At 40.6% G+C, this 20577-nt stretch overlaps 2 protein-coding genes across 5 annotated transcripts in view; both read left to right on the top strand.

Moving 5' to 3' along the window:
* The window catches only part of sash1a (SAM and SH3 domain containing 1a), a 152889-nt gene extending 140429 nt beyond the window's left edge, over nt 1-12460 (top strand). For all 4 annotated transcript variants that reach the window (XM_072361755.1, XM_072361756.1, XM_072361758.1 and 1 more), the window contains 8 exons: nt 27-159; nt 1000-1169; nt 1450-1659; nt 3649-3799; nt 4116-4244; nt 6889-7934; nt 9461-9592; nt 9842-12460. In XM_072361755.1, coding sequence (XP_072217856.1) covers nt 27-159; nt 1000-1169; nt 1450-1659; nt 3649-3799; nt 4116-4244; nt 6889-7934; nt 9461-9592; nt 9842-10099 — 2229 coding nt within the window. In that variant the 3' untranslated portion in view covers nt 10100-12460. The remainder of the gene's footprint in view (nt 1-26; nt 160-999; nt 1170-1449; nt 1660-3648; nt 3800-4115; nt 4245-6888; nt 7935-9460; nt 9593-9841) is intronic.
* Nucleotides 12461-14797: 2337 nt separating this feature from the next.
* Nucleotides 14798-20577, top strand: part of usta (uronyl 2-sulfotransferase a) — a 50802-nt gene continuing 45022 nt past the window's right edge. Inside the window, exon 1 of the mRNA XM_072361764.1 lies at nt 14798-15315. Coding sequence (XP_072217865.1) covers nt 15084-15315 — 232 coding nt within the window. The 5' untranslated portion in view covers nt 14798-15083. The remainder of the gene's footprint in view (nt 15316-20577) is intronic.

The following is a 20577-nucleotide window of genomic DNA, read 5'->3' on the forward strand; positions in this document are numbered from 1 at the left end:
TCTCCTCCTCCTTTTCCATGTTTTAGTCCAGTCCGGATGGAGCCCCCGGTTCCCCACAATCCCCTCTGCCAGACACGGACTCTCTGGAGAAACCGAAGCTTAAGGCCGGCGGCTCGGTGGAAAGCCTGCGCAGCTCACTCAGCGGACAGAGTTCAATGAGTAAAACAATTCTTTCCAAATGAGCATTTTTCTGAAACAGTAACTTTTATGTTTTTTGTAATATTTTGAAGAAAAAAAGAATGGCTTTTAATTTACCCATTCTAGGTCCTTTAATTAATGGAGCATATATGAAGGATTATGGCACAGTCATACAGTTGTTGGGCATCACTACATATGTCAGAACATCAGAAGTTCTATATAGATTTTAAAATCAAACAAGAAGTTTCTGGTAGCATTTGCTGATGGCTGCTTCAAATGCCTCTAGCATTACATAAATACCAATTATGATTTTTGTAGATAGAATACACCCAGTCCCACCAAGTGAATGATATGTTTTGATCTGTTAGGTCATTTTGTTAAACTACATTATACAACTTGTTGTTGTTGTCTGTGGATGAAATGCCTTCCATCACTTAAAGCTTAGGGTGAACAGAAGTCTTGGCTGACTGTCAGTGATTCAGAGCCACAGAAGATACAAAGACAACTATTTGAAGTCTTTACTCTAAAATTCTACACGTCAAGAGTTTACAAGTGGCCCTGTTAATATTTTTCACTCGCCGCAGACACAAAAATGCAGAGAAATTAAAAGCTGGACAAAATGAAAACTGTGATTATGACTTCTAATCTGGCTTTCTAAAGGTTTTTGAGGCATTTTATTACAGCGAGATGACAGAGATAGTTTGAGGACAGTCTGAGTCAGGATTGTTCATGAGAAAACTCTGTTAACTGTTGTTAATTACTGCTTTCTTTTCTATTTGTAGAAAGTGGCCATCGTGAATTTATCAGCGGTTGCTTTATAGCTTGTATACAGATTTTTCACATGTCTGTCTATTTGTCCAGGCGGTCAGACGGTGAGCACCACTGACTCATCAGCCAGCAACAGAGAGAGTGTGAAGTCAGAAGATGGAGATGATGAGGAGCCACCTTACAGAGGACCATTCTGTGGCCGTGCCCGAGTCCATACAGACTTTACTCCCAGCCCCTATGACACCGACTCCCTCAAACTGAAGGTTGATACTTTACATTCAGCTATGCCTACAGTCAAATTCAGTGTTATGTAACTTCCCCCTAAAATGATTACAGTTTAGTTATACAGATGTGACCACACCTCATGCTGATGGTTAGAAAGGGTAGATTTTAACCCTTAATGTATGACAAAGTAGGACAAAGGACTTTCAGTACAGCCAGCTTTAATAATTAGATCTAAGAAATATAAAAACCCCACAGGATACAATTCAAAATGCCAGGGTCAGGTAACACTTGTGTTCTCTTTTCTATGTGACTTTCTAGAGAGGGGATGTGATTGACATCATCAGTAAGCCACCCATGGGAACATGGATGGGCTTGCTCAATAACAAAGTGGGCACCTTTAAGTTCATATATGTGGATGTGCTAAATGAAGAAGAGGAGAAGCCTAAGAGGCCTGTCAGAAGGAGGAGGAAGGGTCGACCACCCAAACCCACATCAGTGGAGGACCTGCTGGAGCGCATCAACCTCAAGGTAGAGTACCAGGCGCTGCAGATTTCTCACATTACTGCCTTGTATTCAATTTTAGACATCCTTGACCTATACTGTCAGATCAATTCACAAATCAACTCATTTGTGGCCTAACTTGAAAAAGCCCCACCCATCACATCACCCAGACAGGGAAAAAATCTTTTGAAGTAAACAAAATATTTTTAAAAAAGACAAATATAGCGGACCCAATTACAGGCTGTATGACTTAGGATGTCTGATGTGACACCGGCACACAAACATTAACGCCCACATTGTGACGACCACGCCCCAGCAACAGGCTTGGATCTTTCATCAAATCCTACGCATCACTCTGAGCTCGCCATCATCCTCTCCCGGCCTGGCAGTCAGCAGGCTTCACTTCATCAGACGGAGAGAGATTCTTTCTGTGGGTTGTCTGTCTTTATCTCTGGCCAACTCGATAACCGAGTCCCAGAAGATTACTGTTGAAAATTACTGTTGCTAAGCTGTGAATCTGCTTGTTAAAAGTGCAACAAAGTGCTCGAGTCCTCTTGGTCGCCACCAGATTCCTGGAGTCGACAAGTTAGACTAAACACACAAAACATGCAAAAGCTTCCAATTTTCAGTCAGTGTATATTCTCTTACCTTTTTATTTTAAATGCTCCTTCTTTGCTTGTGTGTTTGCTGATGAAGAAAATTGAGATAAATACATTTTATATATAACTATCTTATTGACATAAGGCTTATTGCAAGTTATCCTAAAGGAGGTCAGACTTTCCTTTTTTTATGAATCAGCCCCATCTTATACTTTTGTGAGACAAGATAGAGATAGACCTGATATTCAAGAAGTTTTTGGTTTCCTCATTTGTTTGTTGGCAGTCCTCTACTGTACTTATATCAATTTCAGCTTTGTCTGAGATCCTTTCTCAAGTTTCTGTTTTATGCAGTTTCCATCCTCTTAGAAACTTTTCTTGACAGGCTACATGAGTTAAAAAAAATGACTGACAGTTGGCCTATGACACACCAAAGAGGAAGCTTTCTTCCTCTGAAAATGCTCCGCGAAACGTTGGGGTAACAAGTGCTTGTAAAGTGTAAATCTCTACATCCTTGCACATTTGGCCTGTGCACTCTGTGCCAAGTAACTTTCAGATTTGGAACGTGTTTAAGTTTTTCAACTGGCCAGAAGGAGAAAATATTCATTGAGGGAGAGGACGCAGCTGCCTGTGTTTGTATTCGATGGTGGTCCTCTGTTTAGTCCTGCGTCATCCAGTAGAAACGGCACAGATACACACTGCTCTCCACTGTGGACTCCACCATTGTAATTGACGGTCTTGTTGGTGACACACAGTCTATGTACTGGTCCAACAAAATGTGTGGGTCACACAAACCTAGAATAAAAGTAGAAGGAGTTACGACTGCTTTGACTGATGGTGCCAGGTTTTCCACTCACTCGCAGGGTGTATCATATAAATTTATTTTTATGTCATCTCAGATAGCACAATGACTCGGGGGTGGTTTTTGTTCTACTTTCTTCCGTGGTTAAAATTACTTTGATATGAATTTCTCAACCCACCCATTTGATCTCACATTAAGTTGGTGGGTTTAAGTTTCAACCTCTGTATGCCATTTTGGTCATAGCTAGCATGCATTTCACATGCTGTTATGTATACATCTAGTTTGCTAATGTTGCCACAGCTTGCTTTTATATTCCTGTCGAAATGACAAAGCTTGTTCCATATCAAAGTGTGTTGACATTTAAAGCAGCTATAACTTTGCTAACAGTGGCTTAAAGTGATGACATGCCATCTAAAAATCAAAGTAGCAGTTTAGATTTGGCTCACCAGACGTTTAAAACTACACATTGTGGGTCGGAAATTATGAGCAGATGACTAGTCCATTCTACAGGTTTTTTTTCCTCCTTACCCTGCCATGACTATTTTATCCACGCTTGTCACACGTGCTATGCCTCGGATCCAAAGTGTATTTTTCTTAAGTTCACTCTATTTTCCACAGGAACACATGCCCACTTTCTTGTTCAATGGCTATGAGGACCTGGATACGTTCAAGCTGCTGGAAGAGGAGGACTTGGATGAGCTGAACATCAGGGATCCTCAGCACCGAGCCGTGCTTCTCACTGCTGTCGAGCTGCTACAGGAATATGATAGTAAGTAGACTGAAAAGCATGTGATCTATGCATTTTAGACAGAAGTGTGAAGATACCCTCAGTGTTCAGGCCTTTAGTGTGTTTCCATGAGTATATTTGACTATAAAGAATAGCCCAATTCATAATCACCAAAACATAGTTTCACAGTAATCCATTTAGCTTTTCAGCTGTATAACCAGCCAAAATTCAAAGTCATGTCTATATGAAGTCAAGGAGAGAAGAAACAAAGAGTGATACGTTACAACAGTTAGTAGTTTTCTATTTGAAAGTTGAGTTAACCATTCATTTATACTATGCTGTGTCTCTCTGTGACCAGGCAGTAGTGATCCAGAGCGTGGTGGCCTTTCAGGCTCTCAGGAGAAGCTGCTGTCTGAGGGTCGGGGCCTGGTGGGAGACTCCCCACGGGACTCCGGATGCTATGAGAGCAATGAAAATCTTGAGAATGGTAATGATCGCTTTGCTTAGTCTATACAAACACCCAAAACCCTGTTGAGAATCAGTCTAGCTTAAGCCTGCTCCAACTCCAGCTTTGTCCTTTTATCACAGTGACCCCTTAGCCTATTTTCCTTCCTGGGTCTCCCCCCCTGCTCCCTCTCTTGCCATGCTTGGTCATTCTAACACCCTGCCCACCTCACTCCTTTATATCACCATCAACCTTTTGCTGTCAAATCTGCTCCCTGTCCATACCTACCTATCTTTATCTTTTTTAGTGTAGATGCTTTAGAGAAATAACCCCTAAGACACCTTTACTGTGCTTTCACTCCACTTTCTTCACCACTCTTTTCACCCTATAGGCGTTCTGTGTCGTCAGTGCCACAGTCCAGTTGTAACTGAGAGGGAGCCAGGCTCCAGACCACTAAGCCTAGTCCACCCCACAATGTTGGGAGCGCAGCGGGAGAGACTATTCCCAAAGCGCAGAACTGTTCTGATGAGAACAAACTCACTGCCCAGCTGTGGACATGGGTTCCTAGCTGGTCCACCTGTGGGTTCAAGGTCCATAGATGGATGCCAGGAAGATGAATGTGAGCTCAGAGAGTGTTTCTGTTGAGTCTTTTCAGAATGTGGCGTTCAGAAAAAGGAAAAAAAAATACTTGCAGAGTAGCAGTTCCAGTAAATGCTTGTGTTTTCTTGCAGTGATGATTCTATAGGCTAATAAAACAAATGTACAAGTTGGGTAATAGAACAGTGCTGCCATTTAGTCTTTAGTCTTTTCACCATTTCAAAATGTCACGTTGCCTGTGTTTATCATGACTATATTGCACAATCATACAATATGTGCCTGAAATGATGTGGATGAAAATTATTTGAAAGTGTAGAGCGCAGATTGTGAGAGAGTTCTGTTCCTAAAAGTTTATTGAAGTCTTATATTTTAGATTTTTTTTTTTGTGTACTTCTTCAGACTGCACTATCTCTCTGCATATGTCGCCGTCTTTCACTCAGAACATTCTTTTAACAGCTCCATAACTCATAAATCACTGCTTTTTTCCCTATCTGTATGGTTCCAGTGTAAGTACTGGTTCCCTCTTTCTGTGTAATGCCGTTCAAGTGCAACATAAAGTGTGCAGTTTGCCACAGTAGAAATAAAAGTTGTGCAATAAAACAACTTCTCTTAAATAATAAAAGGGACTCTGGTGCTGCTTGTTTGATTTATTTTTTCTCTCTTTTTTTCTGTCTGTTCTTTCTTTCATCCCACTAAACTGTTCATAGATTTGCTGCATAGCATGTAGAAAACATTCTGCTTGTTTCATGCTGGTTCAGGGTTCCACAGCTCCGCTGTCTGTACAAATGCATTGATTTGTTACCTATATTAATGAATATCTCTGACTATTTATTGGTCGAGAGGATTGTTAAAAGGAGACATTTGATTTAGATTTAAATTATGCAGTGGAAGTCACTGTGGAGCTCTGAACATCTGCACTTTTTTTTTCCAATAAACTTTTCTTTTGATCTACATGTCTCATTGTTGTCATCAGATGTAGCAATTCTTCCTCACAACATAAAAAAAAGAAAAATTCTGAACTCAAGACCTTTATACATACACATAATTTGTTCATGTATTGATTAGTTGCTTAAAAGGTGGTTATTGATATTAGGTAGGTGATCGCATATGATAATAACTCAATGTAGCTAAATGTCCACTTGCATGTGTGAAATCAGTATAAAGTTACTTAAATTGATTAATCTTAGATTTTTTTTACTTACTCTGCAGTTGGTCAAGTTTGTCACATTATACAAGATACAAGTCACCATACAAGATGCATTTTAGCAGTCACATTCAAAGATCTATTACTGATGATGTTTCAGTACCATCTATTCAATAATACATTTGCCAATAGAAGTCTTTAAATGACCACACCCACTCAACTTACAGTGCATTTCAATTTGGAGGGATGCTATTCTCTTTATTTCATGTGTAAAAAGAAAAAAAATGCTGTAAGAAAAGAAAATACAGCATCTGCAGTGTAGGTGTTAAGTGATTAAATATATTGGTCATGTGTACCTAAATTGTTATAGTTGACATTTTTAACACATCTGGAAACTACCATAACATTTCTTGACAATCCTTCTGTTGAACTTATCTCTGTCATGCCACTGTTTAATTTTTTTGGCAAGCCATACTATATGGTTCTCCTCCATTTCATCCATCCATTTTGCTCTGTAAACCAAAGGATAGCTGGTAAGTTTCTACATCCTTTGTTCCTTTTTTCTCCATAAAGTAATCCATCCAGATATATATATTTGGAACTGTTCTGATATCAACAGATCAGTCAGTAAGTCAGACCATGAGCTTATCTTGTCTCAGTGTCAGTCAAACTCTCTTTCATATATATGTTTCTGCTGTAGAATGCGGCTGACAGAAAAGCCTATTTGTTCTCAGACAGCTTGAAATAATTGGTGCAGCCAGTTTACTTTCCAGTAATAGAAAGTTTTTGTGTCATAAATGCATGTTATTTTTTTACCACATAGTTATATTTTTGTCCAAGACTTCATAAGGAATAGAACAACATAAAATAGAGGACACAAAAGGCAGCCATGGCTGTAAGACAAATTGTAAGAGAGTACCTTTTTTTTGTTTGTTTGTTTTGCAGGTAAGAGCAGGAAAGCATCCCGTTCAAGTCGTTCTTCAGCTGGGCTTCAGTCTCCAGACTACCCAACACTGCCCATGACCCTTTCTACAGAGGCTTTGCAGCAGAACAGCAAAAACCAGCGCACAAAGTTCCCAAAACCCTTCTTCATCAAGCCATCCCTGAAGGGCTTCAACTTGTTGGGTCTGCGTAAAGCCCAAAGAAAGTCCCCCATCCCAGCTAGTCGCAGCTGTGAGGGCCTCGATGGTCCCCCAGGGCCCACCGGACCATGGAAACGTTCACACTCTCTGGGAGATCTACATTGGGAGGAGAACTCTGAGCAGAAAGATGATCCGAGTGTGGTACTTAAACCCACCAAGGAGGTACCTAAATTGGGCAGCAAAAGTCCCATCAAGGTATATAGGGAGGAGAGTTCTCCAGGCCAAAATGGGAGTCCGACAGTGAGTCCAAAGGGAAGGGCTGATAGACCACCCATACCCTCCCAGCTGCCTCTTCGCTCCCCGTGTCCAACAACCCATTCCTTCAACCCTCCAGAATCTCTTTCAAGTCCAACTCCAAGTCCTCCTGATTCTAGTGCAAGTGGAGAGAGGGTCATTCGGACTCATCCCAAAAAGCCTCCCATCCCACCTCCAGTTCCCGCCAAGAAATCAAAAGAAAGGCTCGCCAATGGCCTGCGTCACCCACCTCTCTCCATGCCTTCCACACCATCCCCCTCTGCTTCACCCTCCCATTCTTTCAACCGTTCCCAACCCAGCAGCCCCATAATCCGCAGCAGCAGCCCCAGCCCCATCCTCAGTGCCCCTGCTCTTCCTCCCAAGACCCCAAGTACGCCAGCCAGTCCATGTGCCACCTCATCAGCATCATCCTTGGGCGAAGAATCAGGCACTCCACCAGCAGTGCAGCCTCCTTGGCTCTCAGATCTTGGGGGTAAAATGGCAGTTACAAGGAAGGTTTCGCACACCAAGATGAGTCCTGACCTGCTCACCCTCCTGGAACAGCGACTGCTGGCCGAGGGCATTGATCTCACTGAGGAGCCTTACTCTGACAAGGTCAGCAATGCAACTTTAGACAAGAAAATCTCCTTTTTATTTAGATTGGACGAACACTAGAAATCTGACAATTCACTGCTGAGAAGGAGAAAAGGGTTAAAATCGGATTCTTACAGTAATTGATCTTTTTAATTCATGGATGTTGTTGAGCAGTAAACAGATAAAGTCATATTGTAGTTAGAACATAACTGTATTTCAAGCCATATTTTCATAGTTAATGTGAAAATTGTGGCTCTCAGACACCTCAGGGCTATACTTGTCTGGCGTCAGGCTCTTCTGGTTTAGCACTGTAACATGCCTAACTTAACTCAGTCATAATTTCACTGAAGCTTGGTTCCAAATTGTTCTGTGTTTACGCCAATTAAATCAGCAGCTTGCTTCAAGAACTAATTTTTGTTTATAAATAGACACAAATAGAGTCTAAAGTCTGTGAGTGTGTTCAGATGCCGTTTTATGTGTTAGGGGATTTATTTCTGAGTTATGGTGTGGGGGTGTGTGTGTATGAGCAATAATAAATATGCTGCCTGGAGCAGAGGAGGAAAGACTCTGGCTTCAGGCTGACTATGATGCGGTTTAGACTGTTAACTTTATGGGCTGAATCTTACTGAAGGCAGACGGTGTTATAAAAAATTTTGGCACTCGCCAGACCCCAGGCTCAGCCCCTAAAACATTGCAGAGCCCCCGACATTGGCAGAGAAACAACACATATTCAAACAGTCAGTGGTGTCAAGGAATGAGGTGAGAAATAGTGCCTAAGACCACAGCACAGCTCTGCTGGAGTTCTGTTCATCGTAGGTGGATTGGCAGGGACTCGAGAAGCTCTTTGTTGCTGTTGTAGCATCAGCGTGAGAGCGGGCCTTGTGCCATTAGTGTCTCAACTCATTCATGTAATTTAATGAGCAATTTAGCCTATTTTACTGTGAAAGTAGTTTTATGAGCTGACCAGTATTTAAGAACTTCACACAGTACTGCACAGTGATTCTGGTTGACCAACTGAGAACCTTCAAAACCGTTTTCCCTCCATCATCCCGTCCTTTCATACTCAAAATAGTTCTGGTCCAGTCGAACTTGCGAAAGCCAGGTCTTATTGAAAAGCATCCATAGCCTCAGATGTGTACACAAAAAGAAGAACAACAAGGGCAAGTGTTCATAGGACCTGAGCAGAATCAGTGCTTGCAATAAAATCCCTAATCAGATCTGATGTCTTGTAAATTTTGATATGTCTAGTTTCAGTGAAAGAGGGTTTGTGTATTAAGAGGCAGAAATAAATACTGAAATAGTTTTTATCCCATTTAAAAGTCTGGCCAATAATTCAATGTGATTAATCTTCTTCATTCATGAATAACCATCCCTCAGGCTGCATAATATAAAGTCAAGCTTCTCCCTCATGTTGGCCAACTTCAGTGAGCCTTTATGTAATACTGTTTTTTTTTTTGGTTGTTTTGGAAAAGATTTGTGTGTTTAAAACATGGTCCTCTTTCCATATAGCCATATTTAACATGTCTCTTTCCTCTTCCTCCATCCAGCATGGAAAATTTGGCATTCCTCAGCTGCTGGTACAGCGTTACTCTGAAGACTTGGAGCAGCCTGTCAAAGATGTGGTCTCCACCATGGACCAGCTCAGAGTCAAAGAGCTCCGTAAACAACACCGCATGGCTGTAAGACAACCAATTCTGTAGAACATGTTGGAGAAATCTTTCAAGCTAGACAAATACAACAAAACCTTTTTTTTACAGTTGCAAGGTATTCTAAATGTAGCACAGATGCAATAAAGTCAATCTTTACCAGTAGCTTTTCATGACTTTGCAGCGTTTGTGTCACCATAGATCAATGTAGATTTAATAAGACACGGTCATGATTACAAGCACTCTAAAACTAATGACTTTCTATCTCACTGTGTTACTCAGATCCCCTCTGGAGGTTTGACAGAAATGTGCCGGAAGCCTGTACCCTTGAGTAACATCAGCACAGTATCTGATTGGCTAATCTCCATCGGCTTGCCCATGTATGCCCCATCTCTGGCAGCGGCAGGCATTGACACTCTGAGCCGTGTGGCCTTGTTAACAGAGAGCAATGTGTGGGAAGCTGGAGTGCGGAATGAAAAACACCTCCGTCGTCTGATCAGTGAGGCCCGACTGGTCAACTCGCACAGAGAGGTGCAGTAATAATGTCGGTGGAAGTAACTCAGTGGTCGGTATCATCTCATTTAAACATGACCAGTAGGCCACAGGACTGAGCGACCGCATGTGTCACCACAGCACTATAGTCCTTCCTGTCCTGCACATGTCAAAAGACCCAACATGAGCTACCCTGCTCTGTGGTTTTCTCTCTTTTTAACTTTGTCTTTTCTTAAATGTTTACGGCATTAGGGAGTTTCTCCCAACAGCCAAGACAAGATATCAAATGCCTTTTAAAAGAGACAAGACTCACTCATTCAGCGGGATGGCTTCCATTCTGAGGACACCCCCAAAGTCTTGAAATAAAGACTTGGATATGCCTTGACAGAGGACAGCACACTCTTTTGTAGAATGGATTTTTTTTTTTTTTTCTCCAGAAAGATGGTTTATTTCCTGCGTATTTCAAGAGTGGATCATTTTCATCTCTTGTGACAAGGAAGCATAATTTGGGGGCAATATCTGGACTTTAAATCAACTAAATGCAGACACCAAACAGTGGATAACAGATGGCTTATTTTGTATCATGTTTCTGTATTATAGCATAAAGCACATCTTAATTTCAAAATGATCTATATGTTGAAATTTGTGTTTACCTTTTGAATGTTACTGCCTTTTTTGAGGCCAGCTCTTGGTCATATCTGAGCTGAAACAGCTGACACCCCACCTTTATATCTTGCTGTATCTCTTATTTCACAGCATATCTTGGATGCGCACTTTGTTTTAATATCAAGTCTTACAGAAGGCTTTGTTTTGCTGTTGTAATCACAATCAGCTCTCACTGAAACAATACATTCCCCTGTGTACAGAAGAACATTTTAAGTTGCCTTACCATTATGAATGAATAGCTAAAAGAAATCGTGCAGGCTGCAGTTTTTACTACACTATGACAGAGACAGAACTGTGCCAAAGGTGCAAGTCTTTTATGTCCCGAACGTTTCTGAGAACTAATGAGACAGAGATTTTTTTGAATGCACAAACACAGCAGGCTCATTTTGGTGATATATGGACCACAGAACATGCTTTGAGGGGATTATTCTAGTGACGCTCAGAGACATCATCCCGTGTTAAACATCCACGTAACATGCTGAAACCCATTCGCTGTCCTTTTTGCAGAACTGTTATGAGACAGGGAAGCAGAAAAATTTGAAAAGGCCCTCTAAGACACAGGCATCTGAGCTTTCATATCTAGAATTTATTGGTCTGTCTACACTTTTGGTTACTATGTCAAGGAGCTTGAATTGTAGCTGTATAATAAGCTCTTTCGGGATCATTTTAAACTTAAAATCAATGCCAGTGAAAAATTGGACCCTTGTCAAACCGAGTGAAAGAAATGGTAAAAGCAAACTTACACATCAGATGTGAAGTTGACCTCCACATTCCGCAAACAAGTCTTGATATTCAGGGAAGCACTGAGTGTGGTCAGATGGTGGAAGTTTTTGGTCCAAGAACATAAAATAGCCAGAAACTTGTTACTCTTTCAGTTTCGCGCTCTGCATGAAAAGGAGCAAACAAATATTCCTTGTGTGTGCGTGTGTTTTCTTCATGTTATAACAGTTATATCTTTCATAGCCAGAACTGAGCTGTAGACATATTCCATGGATTTGATTTTTAAACATGTGGCCAGCTGTTATTTCTAAATTAAAAGCTGTTTTTTTGAAGTGGGAACTTGATAGATATTGGATGCCTTTTATCTCTTCTCAATCAAAGTGGTGCTCTGGGAAAGTGAGGATTGGGGGTCACATTTAAACAGGTAAATGCCCCAAGAAGTGTTCTGTAAAGAATGAAAATACTGACACTGTACATGCACTTTAGATGGTAAATCTAGCAGTTTTATAGGCAGAATTGGCTACACTTGTTCACAGGTCCTCAAATGGACATTTGTTGTCAGGTATTGTAAAGGGTTTCAATGGGTTATGCTGGTATTTTCTTTTAGTACTGAGTTCCCAATGCCAAGTTTGATAACCATTCCTGAGTTAACCTCCAGTTACTTCCAGTTTGTTTTTTCAGTCTTACAAAACTAAATTCTTAATTACATATATGAAATGCTTAGCAGAAGTTGCACATTCTGTATATGTAATTGATATTTAAATAACTTATTTTTGCTTTTTTTTCATATAAACTGTAATTAGCTGTACTATATGAATAGCAATACCTTCCTGCATAATGCATATTGCTCTAGCCAGTAAGGATTTACACTATGTATTGTAAAATATGTGTACAAATTATTTTATTTGGTTTTCATCTACCTAATGATTGTCCATACAGATTTGCTTGTGTACTGGAACAACAAAAGTAATGTCCATAACTATTTGTCATTCTGAAATATAATAAAAACAGTTTCTTGCCATACACTGACCCTCTGATTGTTGTCATGCAGTTAACACACATCAGTGTGCAAACATGCAGTAATGGGAAGATGTGGGCTTTTGTTTTTGGCAAAGATGAATGATAGCACAGCCCTTTGTTCAAACCACTCTAAATTATATTGTAGAATTAGAAATGAAGAATATGTGGATTTGCACAGAAGGTATAATAACACTAAACTTGAATTAATTAAATCAGAGTGTCAAACATATCATTATTTTATTCTTGGATATAGGAAACAATGGAGTTTTTATGGTTTTGTCAAAAAAAAGAAATAATAATCTGTCACCATTATGGCATTTTGCATCACAAAATAATGATTAAAAAATATGGGCTTTCTATGCTGTCAAAGGTTCAGCTGACCTACAGTAGTCCTTTGAAAACAAGCGACTTACCAGCCTTGCTTTATTGTGTCTTGCTTGTAATGCTTCATTTAGAAAACTATATACATCCGCTCAGTGACAAGTCAACAAGTTACACTTCCTGTTTTGCTCTTGCTGCAATGCAGCTGTTGTCGAAATCACACTGAGGTCTTCTCATCTTATTCAAGACTCATCAAAATGAATAACTGCAACTTTAATGATTTGTCTACATGCAAAGCAACAGCGGGAGGAACGAGCAGGAGTCTGTCGTGTAAATCACTGCAGGCTCAGGACACACTTTGAGAAATCTGAAAGTCTGTGAACACAGTTTGCCCTGCCATTCACAGAGGGAATCTAAACCCTAGTTGGATCATGTGGTGTCCCAAAGGACATGATCTGAGATGATTTCAGTGTTTTTTTGTCCTTGTATAATGTGTAGTGATGACTTTTTAGATTCTGACTAATGAATAGAACATTCCAGTGTTCCTTGATATGATTGGACCATTGTGTATTTCAACATAAACTGTGATTTTGTACAGAATATGTAGAGGTTGTGTTTTATTTGATGTCTGATCCTGAACGTTTTGTGAGGCAAATCCAGCTATCTGAATTTCTTGCTGCCTGTTATTCCCTCTGCGCTGTCTGTGGATTCTTATTATAGAAAAGTAAACTCAATTCAAGGGCTGCTTAATTCTAAAGCATGTCCCCTTAATCCAAGCATAATGCCTTCTTTTAAAGTGCAATATTCATATGAGATCCGAGTTCATTTCTCTCAGCCTCTTGCCATTTTTCCAATATTTATTCTATTTTATTAGCACTCAGAAACCTTTGTGAAAACCAAGATGGGCAGGTAATGTCTTTACTGACTCTGTAAGGCGCAAACCCTAATAAACTTCAGCTGAATTCCAGCTCCTCAATATTACTGACTAACACACATGCACAGAATACCCCATAACAAAGTTAGAAAACTCTATTACACATTACAGTTTGATGTCATGTGCGAGGAGTATGAGGTTCCACCAGCTGCCTGTGAACTTAATGAATGGATGGTGAACGTCAAAAAGATGTGATGGCACCAGAAACCTTTCTGGGCCTGTATAAACTGGTTCTGATTAGACCATCTGATTTAGAGCAGTGACCTTACAAGCATCTATACTATTGTATTGGGCAATAAATGTCTGTGCCGATTCGGCTGGCTGGCTGAGCTATAAACCTTTAATCCATTTACAACTTTTGCGTCTAGCTTACAAATTGCAGCACTATAACATTTTGACTTCATTGACCAGGAAAAAGTGCCAACTGTCCCTCAACTGAAATATTCTATTCCTTTGTATTACATTTGCTCTTTCGAGCCAAACTGTTTCATTTTTAAATAATTTGTACTCTCTTGACAACTGTCACCCTGAAAGGTTCTTAGTTACTATTACGAATAACTTTGTAAGTGCAGGTTTAGTCTAATGGTGGGTTCTGGTCCTGCTGTGGGAAAATATATGGTTCAGCGTAAGGTTGTAACAACCTGCCTGAGGGGAAAGAGAAAGTTTCACATACACACACAGCAGGAGTGACCTCTACAACATGATTATGTGGTAATAAGAACATTCGACCCATTCTACAGAAAGAATGCAGACTGAGGGTGCATTATTAGCCTGATGTTCAAATCTGTTGTAGGAGGGGTTTATTTTGGAGCTATTTCTCATTAAGTTAACACGTTTTCAAAGAAGAAGCTACTCTTTCTTCTTTATAAAAAGACAAATGTGGTAATCCGCAAGTAATTTAAACGTTTTTTTTTCTAACCACAGACCTACTGTCCATCTTTGTCTACGCTGTTGCACAACAAAACACAATGAAGCCCTCTGACTGTATATCGTGTATTTTATTCTGAACACCGGGAGGCGCTGTTTTACGCACTGCAACCCTGACTAATTCCTGTATGAGGTGGACGTTTCCCCTCTTTCCACGTTCAGTAATCTGACACCCTAAAGACTCGGAGGAAAAGGATGGACCCTTAAACTCGGTTGGAAGGACGGAAGGAAGGAACAGTCAAACAACGAGTGCAAGCGGGCAGGGACGGAGCTCAAAGCCAAACGCGCAAAAAAGAACACCCGTGGCTCCGGGCAGCGGAGGAGATCCTGGGTGCCTACGCGTCTCCAAACTAACCGGCTGTCTGCCTCAAATGATCCCAAAGCGACAAGTTTCCCTTTCCACATGCGGATGGGTGACTTTCCACAGTGCTTTGTGAGGAGGAGATGATGAAGAATTTCAGCAGCAGTCCCCTTCACAGCAACAACCAGACTCCCAACCACATCAGAGAGCGTCACAACAGAAAGCACAGCTTACTCTCGGTTCTGCCTTTGCGATTCTCCTTGCGAGGTTATGGTTTTTGCATGGCTACGCTGTTCCTTTTCTGTTTCGGCTCTCTTTTTTACCAGCTGAACGGAGGACCTCCTAAAATCCTGCTGGACATCAGACAATATCTCGGTAAGAACTTTTCATTTCTCCGCGTAGGCTGAAGTTCACTATTCAAGAAGTACCTTCAATTAAAAGTTGCCCTGCGTCTCTAGACGTATTCTTCTGATGAGAAGTACAAAGATCTTTATCCAAAATGAAAAGGTCTCTCTCTCTCTCTCTCTTAATCAGCCGAAGGTCCCTCGACTCCATTTACCTCCAATGGATTATTGTTGATGTTGTCACATTATTCCTTATCGTAAAAACATCAAGTTAGACACGTGTTAAGTTGTTTTAGGATGACAGACATCTCAGCAAGGTGGCAGCAATACAATCAGGTAATATCTATAAACTCAGTAAATTATTTAATAAACCACATCTCCTCCGCTTTTAAAATTCTACTTTGGACTCCATTTTCCACCGTGAGAATATCAGTTATAACTTGTCGAAGCTTGACTGTTATGAAATCAAGAGCTTAGCAACTGTATGTTGATCATAAGTGACACATCTGTCAGTCAGCTGGCGCGCTCCATCCACGCAGCGCTCATTACGCACGGCTGGCACCGCTGGCACGAAGTGCAACAGAGTTCTGAAAGGTGCTGGTATTGTTAGATTCGTAGTTACATTAAAAAAAGTATGTGAAAGTTTTTAGTTCTAAATGTTTTCAAATTAGCTTTCCAACTTGAAATGTTCGTTAATGCGTCAAATTTGTTTTAATTTAGACTTGACGGTGCTACACTGTGATAACAAGTAAATATTTTCATATGAGGCTACATTTGCCTCTGCCAAAATCCTTAGACTTATCAAAGGTCAAAAAGGTAACGCATGTTTGTGTGAACAGATGTGGTCTTTTCACTCCAGCCGCCTTTAATAGGCAAAACATAATCAAATGCAAAGGGGATTTCTTAACAGCACGTTGGTCTTTGGGCTACAAGCTGGCTGCATCTTGAATATGTGTGTGTTGAAAGGAGATTGTGTTCCTACCTACTTCTCACAGAGAGCTTTAAGGCCTTTATGACGTGATAAACATCTGGAACAGAATGAGAGCCACTCACCAAGTCAGCCACTAATCCCGCGGGTCAGATTGGTTTCCTGCGGACACACACTCTTAGACACACACATTCCCACATGCGTGCATGTGTGCACATGCCATCACACCACAGCTGCATGTGATTGTTAAGCAAGAGCATTGATTTGGTTCAAAGCATGAACACTGACAGCTTTTGCTCACTTTCAGTGTTTGCACAGAAAATACATTTTGAATACACTTATATAAGTTTCATAGCTCCAAGATTTGCAGCCTGATGTGATTTAGAAATCAAACTTGTCAATGCAAGTTCCTTCTATTTTAGAGTACCCCTACAAAATGAGTGGATGCACAGTGAGAGAACCTGTAATCTCTTGCACCGTCTCTTCTCTAGAGTTGTCTAAAGCTTGAACAAACACACATGCATAATCTTGTGGCGTTGACAGAGTAGATGTAAATGCCATTAGCTCAGACACACGCTTTATTGAAAATACCAATAGACGCACAAATTATATGTGCACCATTATAACACACCAGGGCTCAGCTATGTGTGGACCCTAAGGCAGGAATCCCTCTTGAGGATCTATGAGTGTCTGGTCCCCACCTGCATGACGTTATCTCCACTGCAGCTCTGTGCACAAACCCTGACGACCTGAGGCTGGTCAGACACTCACTTCTCTGTGCTCTATCGATTTAAGTAGGGAGGTTTCTTATGTAACAGTGATATGGCCACAGTGCAGCACCTTCAGTGGGATCTGCACGAGTAATCTTCTCCAAGAGTAATCTTCTATGTTGCTGAGGAGTTGGGAAATGGAGGATTTTTGTTTGACACAAAAAGTTGTGACATGGGAAAATCGAAAAACTGAAGATTGAGGTTCTGGGTATGTAGCAAGATTGAAATAAAATAACTTTTTGGACTAAAATCTGCTTTGTTGTGGGTTAAGCTATTGTTTGACTACAGGTTGGTTGGAGTGGAGGAATTTACTTCCACACAAATCCATATTCTACTGGATCTTTTCCACGGCAGCCCTATGAGCTCATGTAATATATTTGACTCATCATCGCCAACCTGCAGACATCATGCTAAAACAAGCATGTTACTGAGAAGATTGTAAGACTGCCGCTCACTGAAGTCCATGCTAGTGTTGTACCTGCTTCCCTTTGACCCCCCACCCTGTGTAAATCACATTTTGCATACTACAACAATGTGATGATGTTTGGGAGAAAGGAAATGAGGGAAAATGTAGAAACAAAAACTTGAATTGTGCTTGACTCCAGACTGAGGAACCTATCATCTTGAGTGAGAGAAATCTCTGATAAGTAAGAAAAAGAGGCAAAGTATTCCTGTGACTATGTGACAAAATTATCTTTGCGGGTGCCTTAAAGAAAGTTTGAAATGATCAGTTCTTAGTCTCTATCTCTGTCGGTAAATGACTGGATGCAAATTCCAACACGCTGTATTAAAGAACCCTCTTACTCCACCAGCTGAAATAAGGTGAATAATGAATCCTTTGAAATGCCTGCACCCAGCCAGCACTGTGATGAGCTTCTGCACTTTAAAAAAAGCTCTTTCTGTCACTGTGTGTTCAACATGTCAACCTTATTCTTAATGATTTGTAGTATTGTTGGCTGCACTGTACCAAGATGAATGTGAGGATTACTGGTGGGATCTGTGAAAGAGAATAGTAGGTTGATACAGTAGGATTGTGAGTTAGGTGTGTGGGTTTTTCTCCGTCAGAAGCAGAGTAGAGGGAACAGACTGTGTTTTGTTCAGCTCAGTGGGGAGGTTGGTGTTTGAGGCTGTCACTCAACATGTAGTTGCTGTAGCTAAATGGGCGTGCAGACCTTTAGACCTGGATTTATAAGTCTTGTGCTCACCGTTGCATGTTCCCAGTCACTGACCTCGTCTAACACTCTCCCAAGTCTTTCTTTCTCTCCTTCAGCCATAAATGTTGATCTAGCTGCTTTGCCAAAAAGTCTCTTATTGAGTATGCTTGCCTTGTGTTTATTCGTGTGTTATTGTGTACCTGAATGTGTAGCAGTGACTCCCCTGAATTTTTTAGCTTGCTGAGTGGCACAGTGTCTGACTAGGATATGATTGAATCTATTACTGTTTTTTTTACCAAGATATGATTGAATTTATTGTTGTTGGTTTTTTTTTTTTAGAAAGTTGGGCAGCGTTTTCTGTCTTTTATAGTTTACATCAACTGTTCACAAGTAAGGGAAACACCAGTTTCGGACTATAACTGGGCTGAGTGATGGATTAGGTGTGATTTGTAACCAGTTTAGAAATCCTTTTATAGAGGAAACAGTCTACGTTCCTGTCTGAGAACGCTGCATATAAGAGGAATATGAAAGACTGTCAGATTTTTAAGCCAAGGAGGCTGTCTTTAGCTCTTTTTTCCCTTTTATGCGTGCACCACACAACCCGCACTTCTGCTGTAACATACCAAATGCCAGTTGACTCTGAGTGGTAAGCAAAACACAGAGCACTACCTTCTGAAAATGCATCTTTCAGGTTAAGACAGATACACTTCATTCTTAGACATATGGATGATTGTAAGAGACTCTTAAAGAGACTTAGCTACACAGGTCTTCCTGAGTGCTTGTGTGTTGAAACGGTCCGCATTCCTCTTGCCATGCATCGTAAACGCTGAACAAGCTTTATGTGGCTGTCAGTCTATCATCAAATGTCGGCCTGCTTCTCAAAAGAACTCTGCAACCTTAAAACCCATTCATAAAAGTAACTGCTCAGGGATTAGACAGGCACGTGTGGATATAGAGTAACCTTTAGGATCTCTACCCTCCTTTCACTTTCTGTCATATTTATGGCATTGCTGGCCAGTAACTGGGAGAAAATCTAGATAAAGCTTGGTTTGGCTGCTAAAAACTTTACAGAAGTAACTTTGAAAAAACGTAATATTTAAAGTATAAGAGAAATAATATACGAAGAAAAGTGGTGCAGAGGGAGAACGGGAAAGAGAGGCGTAAGAATGTAGTTAAGGACACACAAACAACAGTATTCTGCTGTAGTTATTCTTTTCCTTACAAACTCAAACGTGCACACCTTGCAAGCAGAAAAATGTGCAACAAACACTGGTTTACAATGCCAATTACAAGAGTTAATTCGATTAACTGTGACATTTTACATTCCTCAACATTAAATCACTAAAACGGGTATCATCACCCTTAAACATGTTGTGAAGACAAGCTTTATTTGATACATACAACTAAAAAGATTTACATAAATTGTGACCTTGAGTGTGGAATGGTACTTAATCACTCTCCCAGCTTTTTGAGCTGAAGACCCTTACAAACCTGCCCCACTAACCTCAAATCTTACCTGCTGTGCTTCTTTGCTAAAATGTGATTAAAACATATTATGCTCAGCCACATATGTATTTCACTCCTGTGTACAGTCATACAGTGTTGAGGAAGGTGACACACGAGCTACACATTTTCAAAAGCTTTTTTGAGCGAACCAGCAGTGTAAATGTGAGTTTTGGAACAAACCCACTGACCCAGGCGTACCAGCACGCCCACTTCCTTCCAAAGTATATTTAAAAACAAGGTTTATTTCTAAATTATGAAGTTTTTTTTCTTTAAATTGACAGATTTAGTGGCCCTGACCCTTCGCCAGATGTGACAAAATCACTTCTTTAAAGCAGTGTACCAAGTGTCAAATAGAATTGAAACAGAGCAGTTCCAGTCAAGCTGCCACTCAGCATTTAACCGGTTGCCAGGTGTTCACCAGGCTGAGTCTAAGTGAAGTAAGCCTTGTGGAAAAATACTTAAGCTGCCACTTTTGAATTTTTGTAATTTACTCATAAAGTATTTGAGTTGAGTTGTAAAGCAAAGCATTTATAGCTAATACTAAAGGCTACTGGTCTAAGATAGTCTCACGTTTAAGAGGTGAAGATAGAACAATATTTTGCATTCGGCCAACACTTTCAGCTGACAAAACTCATTAGGAGGTGAGAGTAGGACAACTTGGCCTCCTTCCTCTGTATTCCCACTGCCTCCCATTTGTTAGTGTTGGGGAAAACTAAGCGTAACCTCCAACAGACCCCAGAAAACAACTCTGGACTCGCGTCACAACCAGCCGAAATGCCAAAACAATCAGATTGCTTGTAATTTCCTCCAGGTTTTTAAAACAAGCAGTGCTCCCTGCTAAGCAGAGGTGAGCCATGCTCTGTTTATTCAACAGCTTTCTGTCATGAATGCCAGCTTCTAATTGGCTTTAAGACTCCATGAAGGGATAATAGTTT

Source organism: Leuresthes tenuis, unplaced genomic scaffold (assembly GCF_036924035.1).
Source record: "Leuresthes tenuis unplaced genomic scaffold, fLeuTen1.0.hap1 SCAF_13, whole genome shotgun sequence".
Lineage (NCBI taxonomy): Eukaryota > Metazoa > Chordata > Actinopteri > Atheriniformes > Atherinopsidae > Leuresthes > Leuresthes tenuis.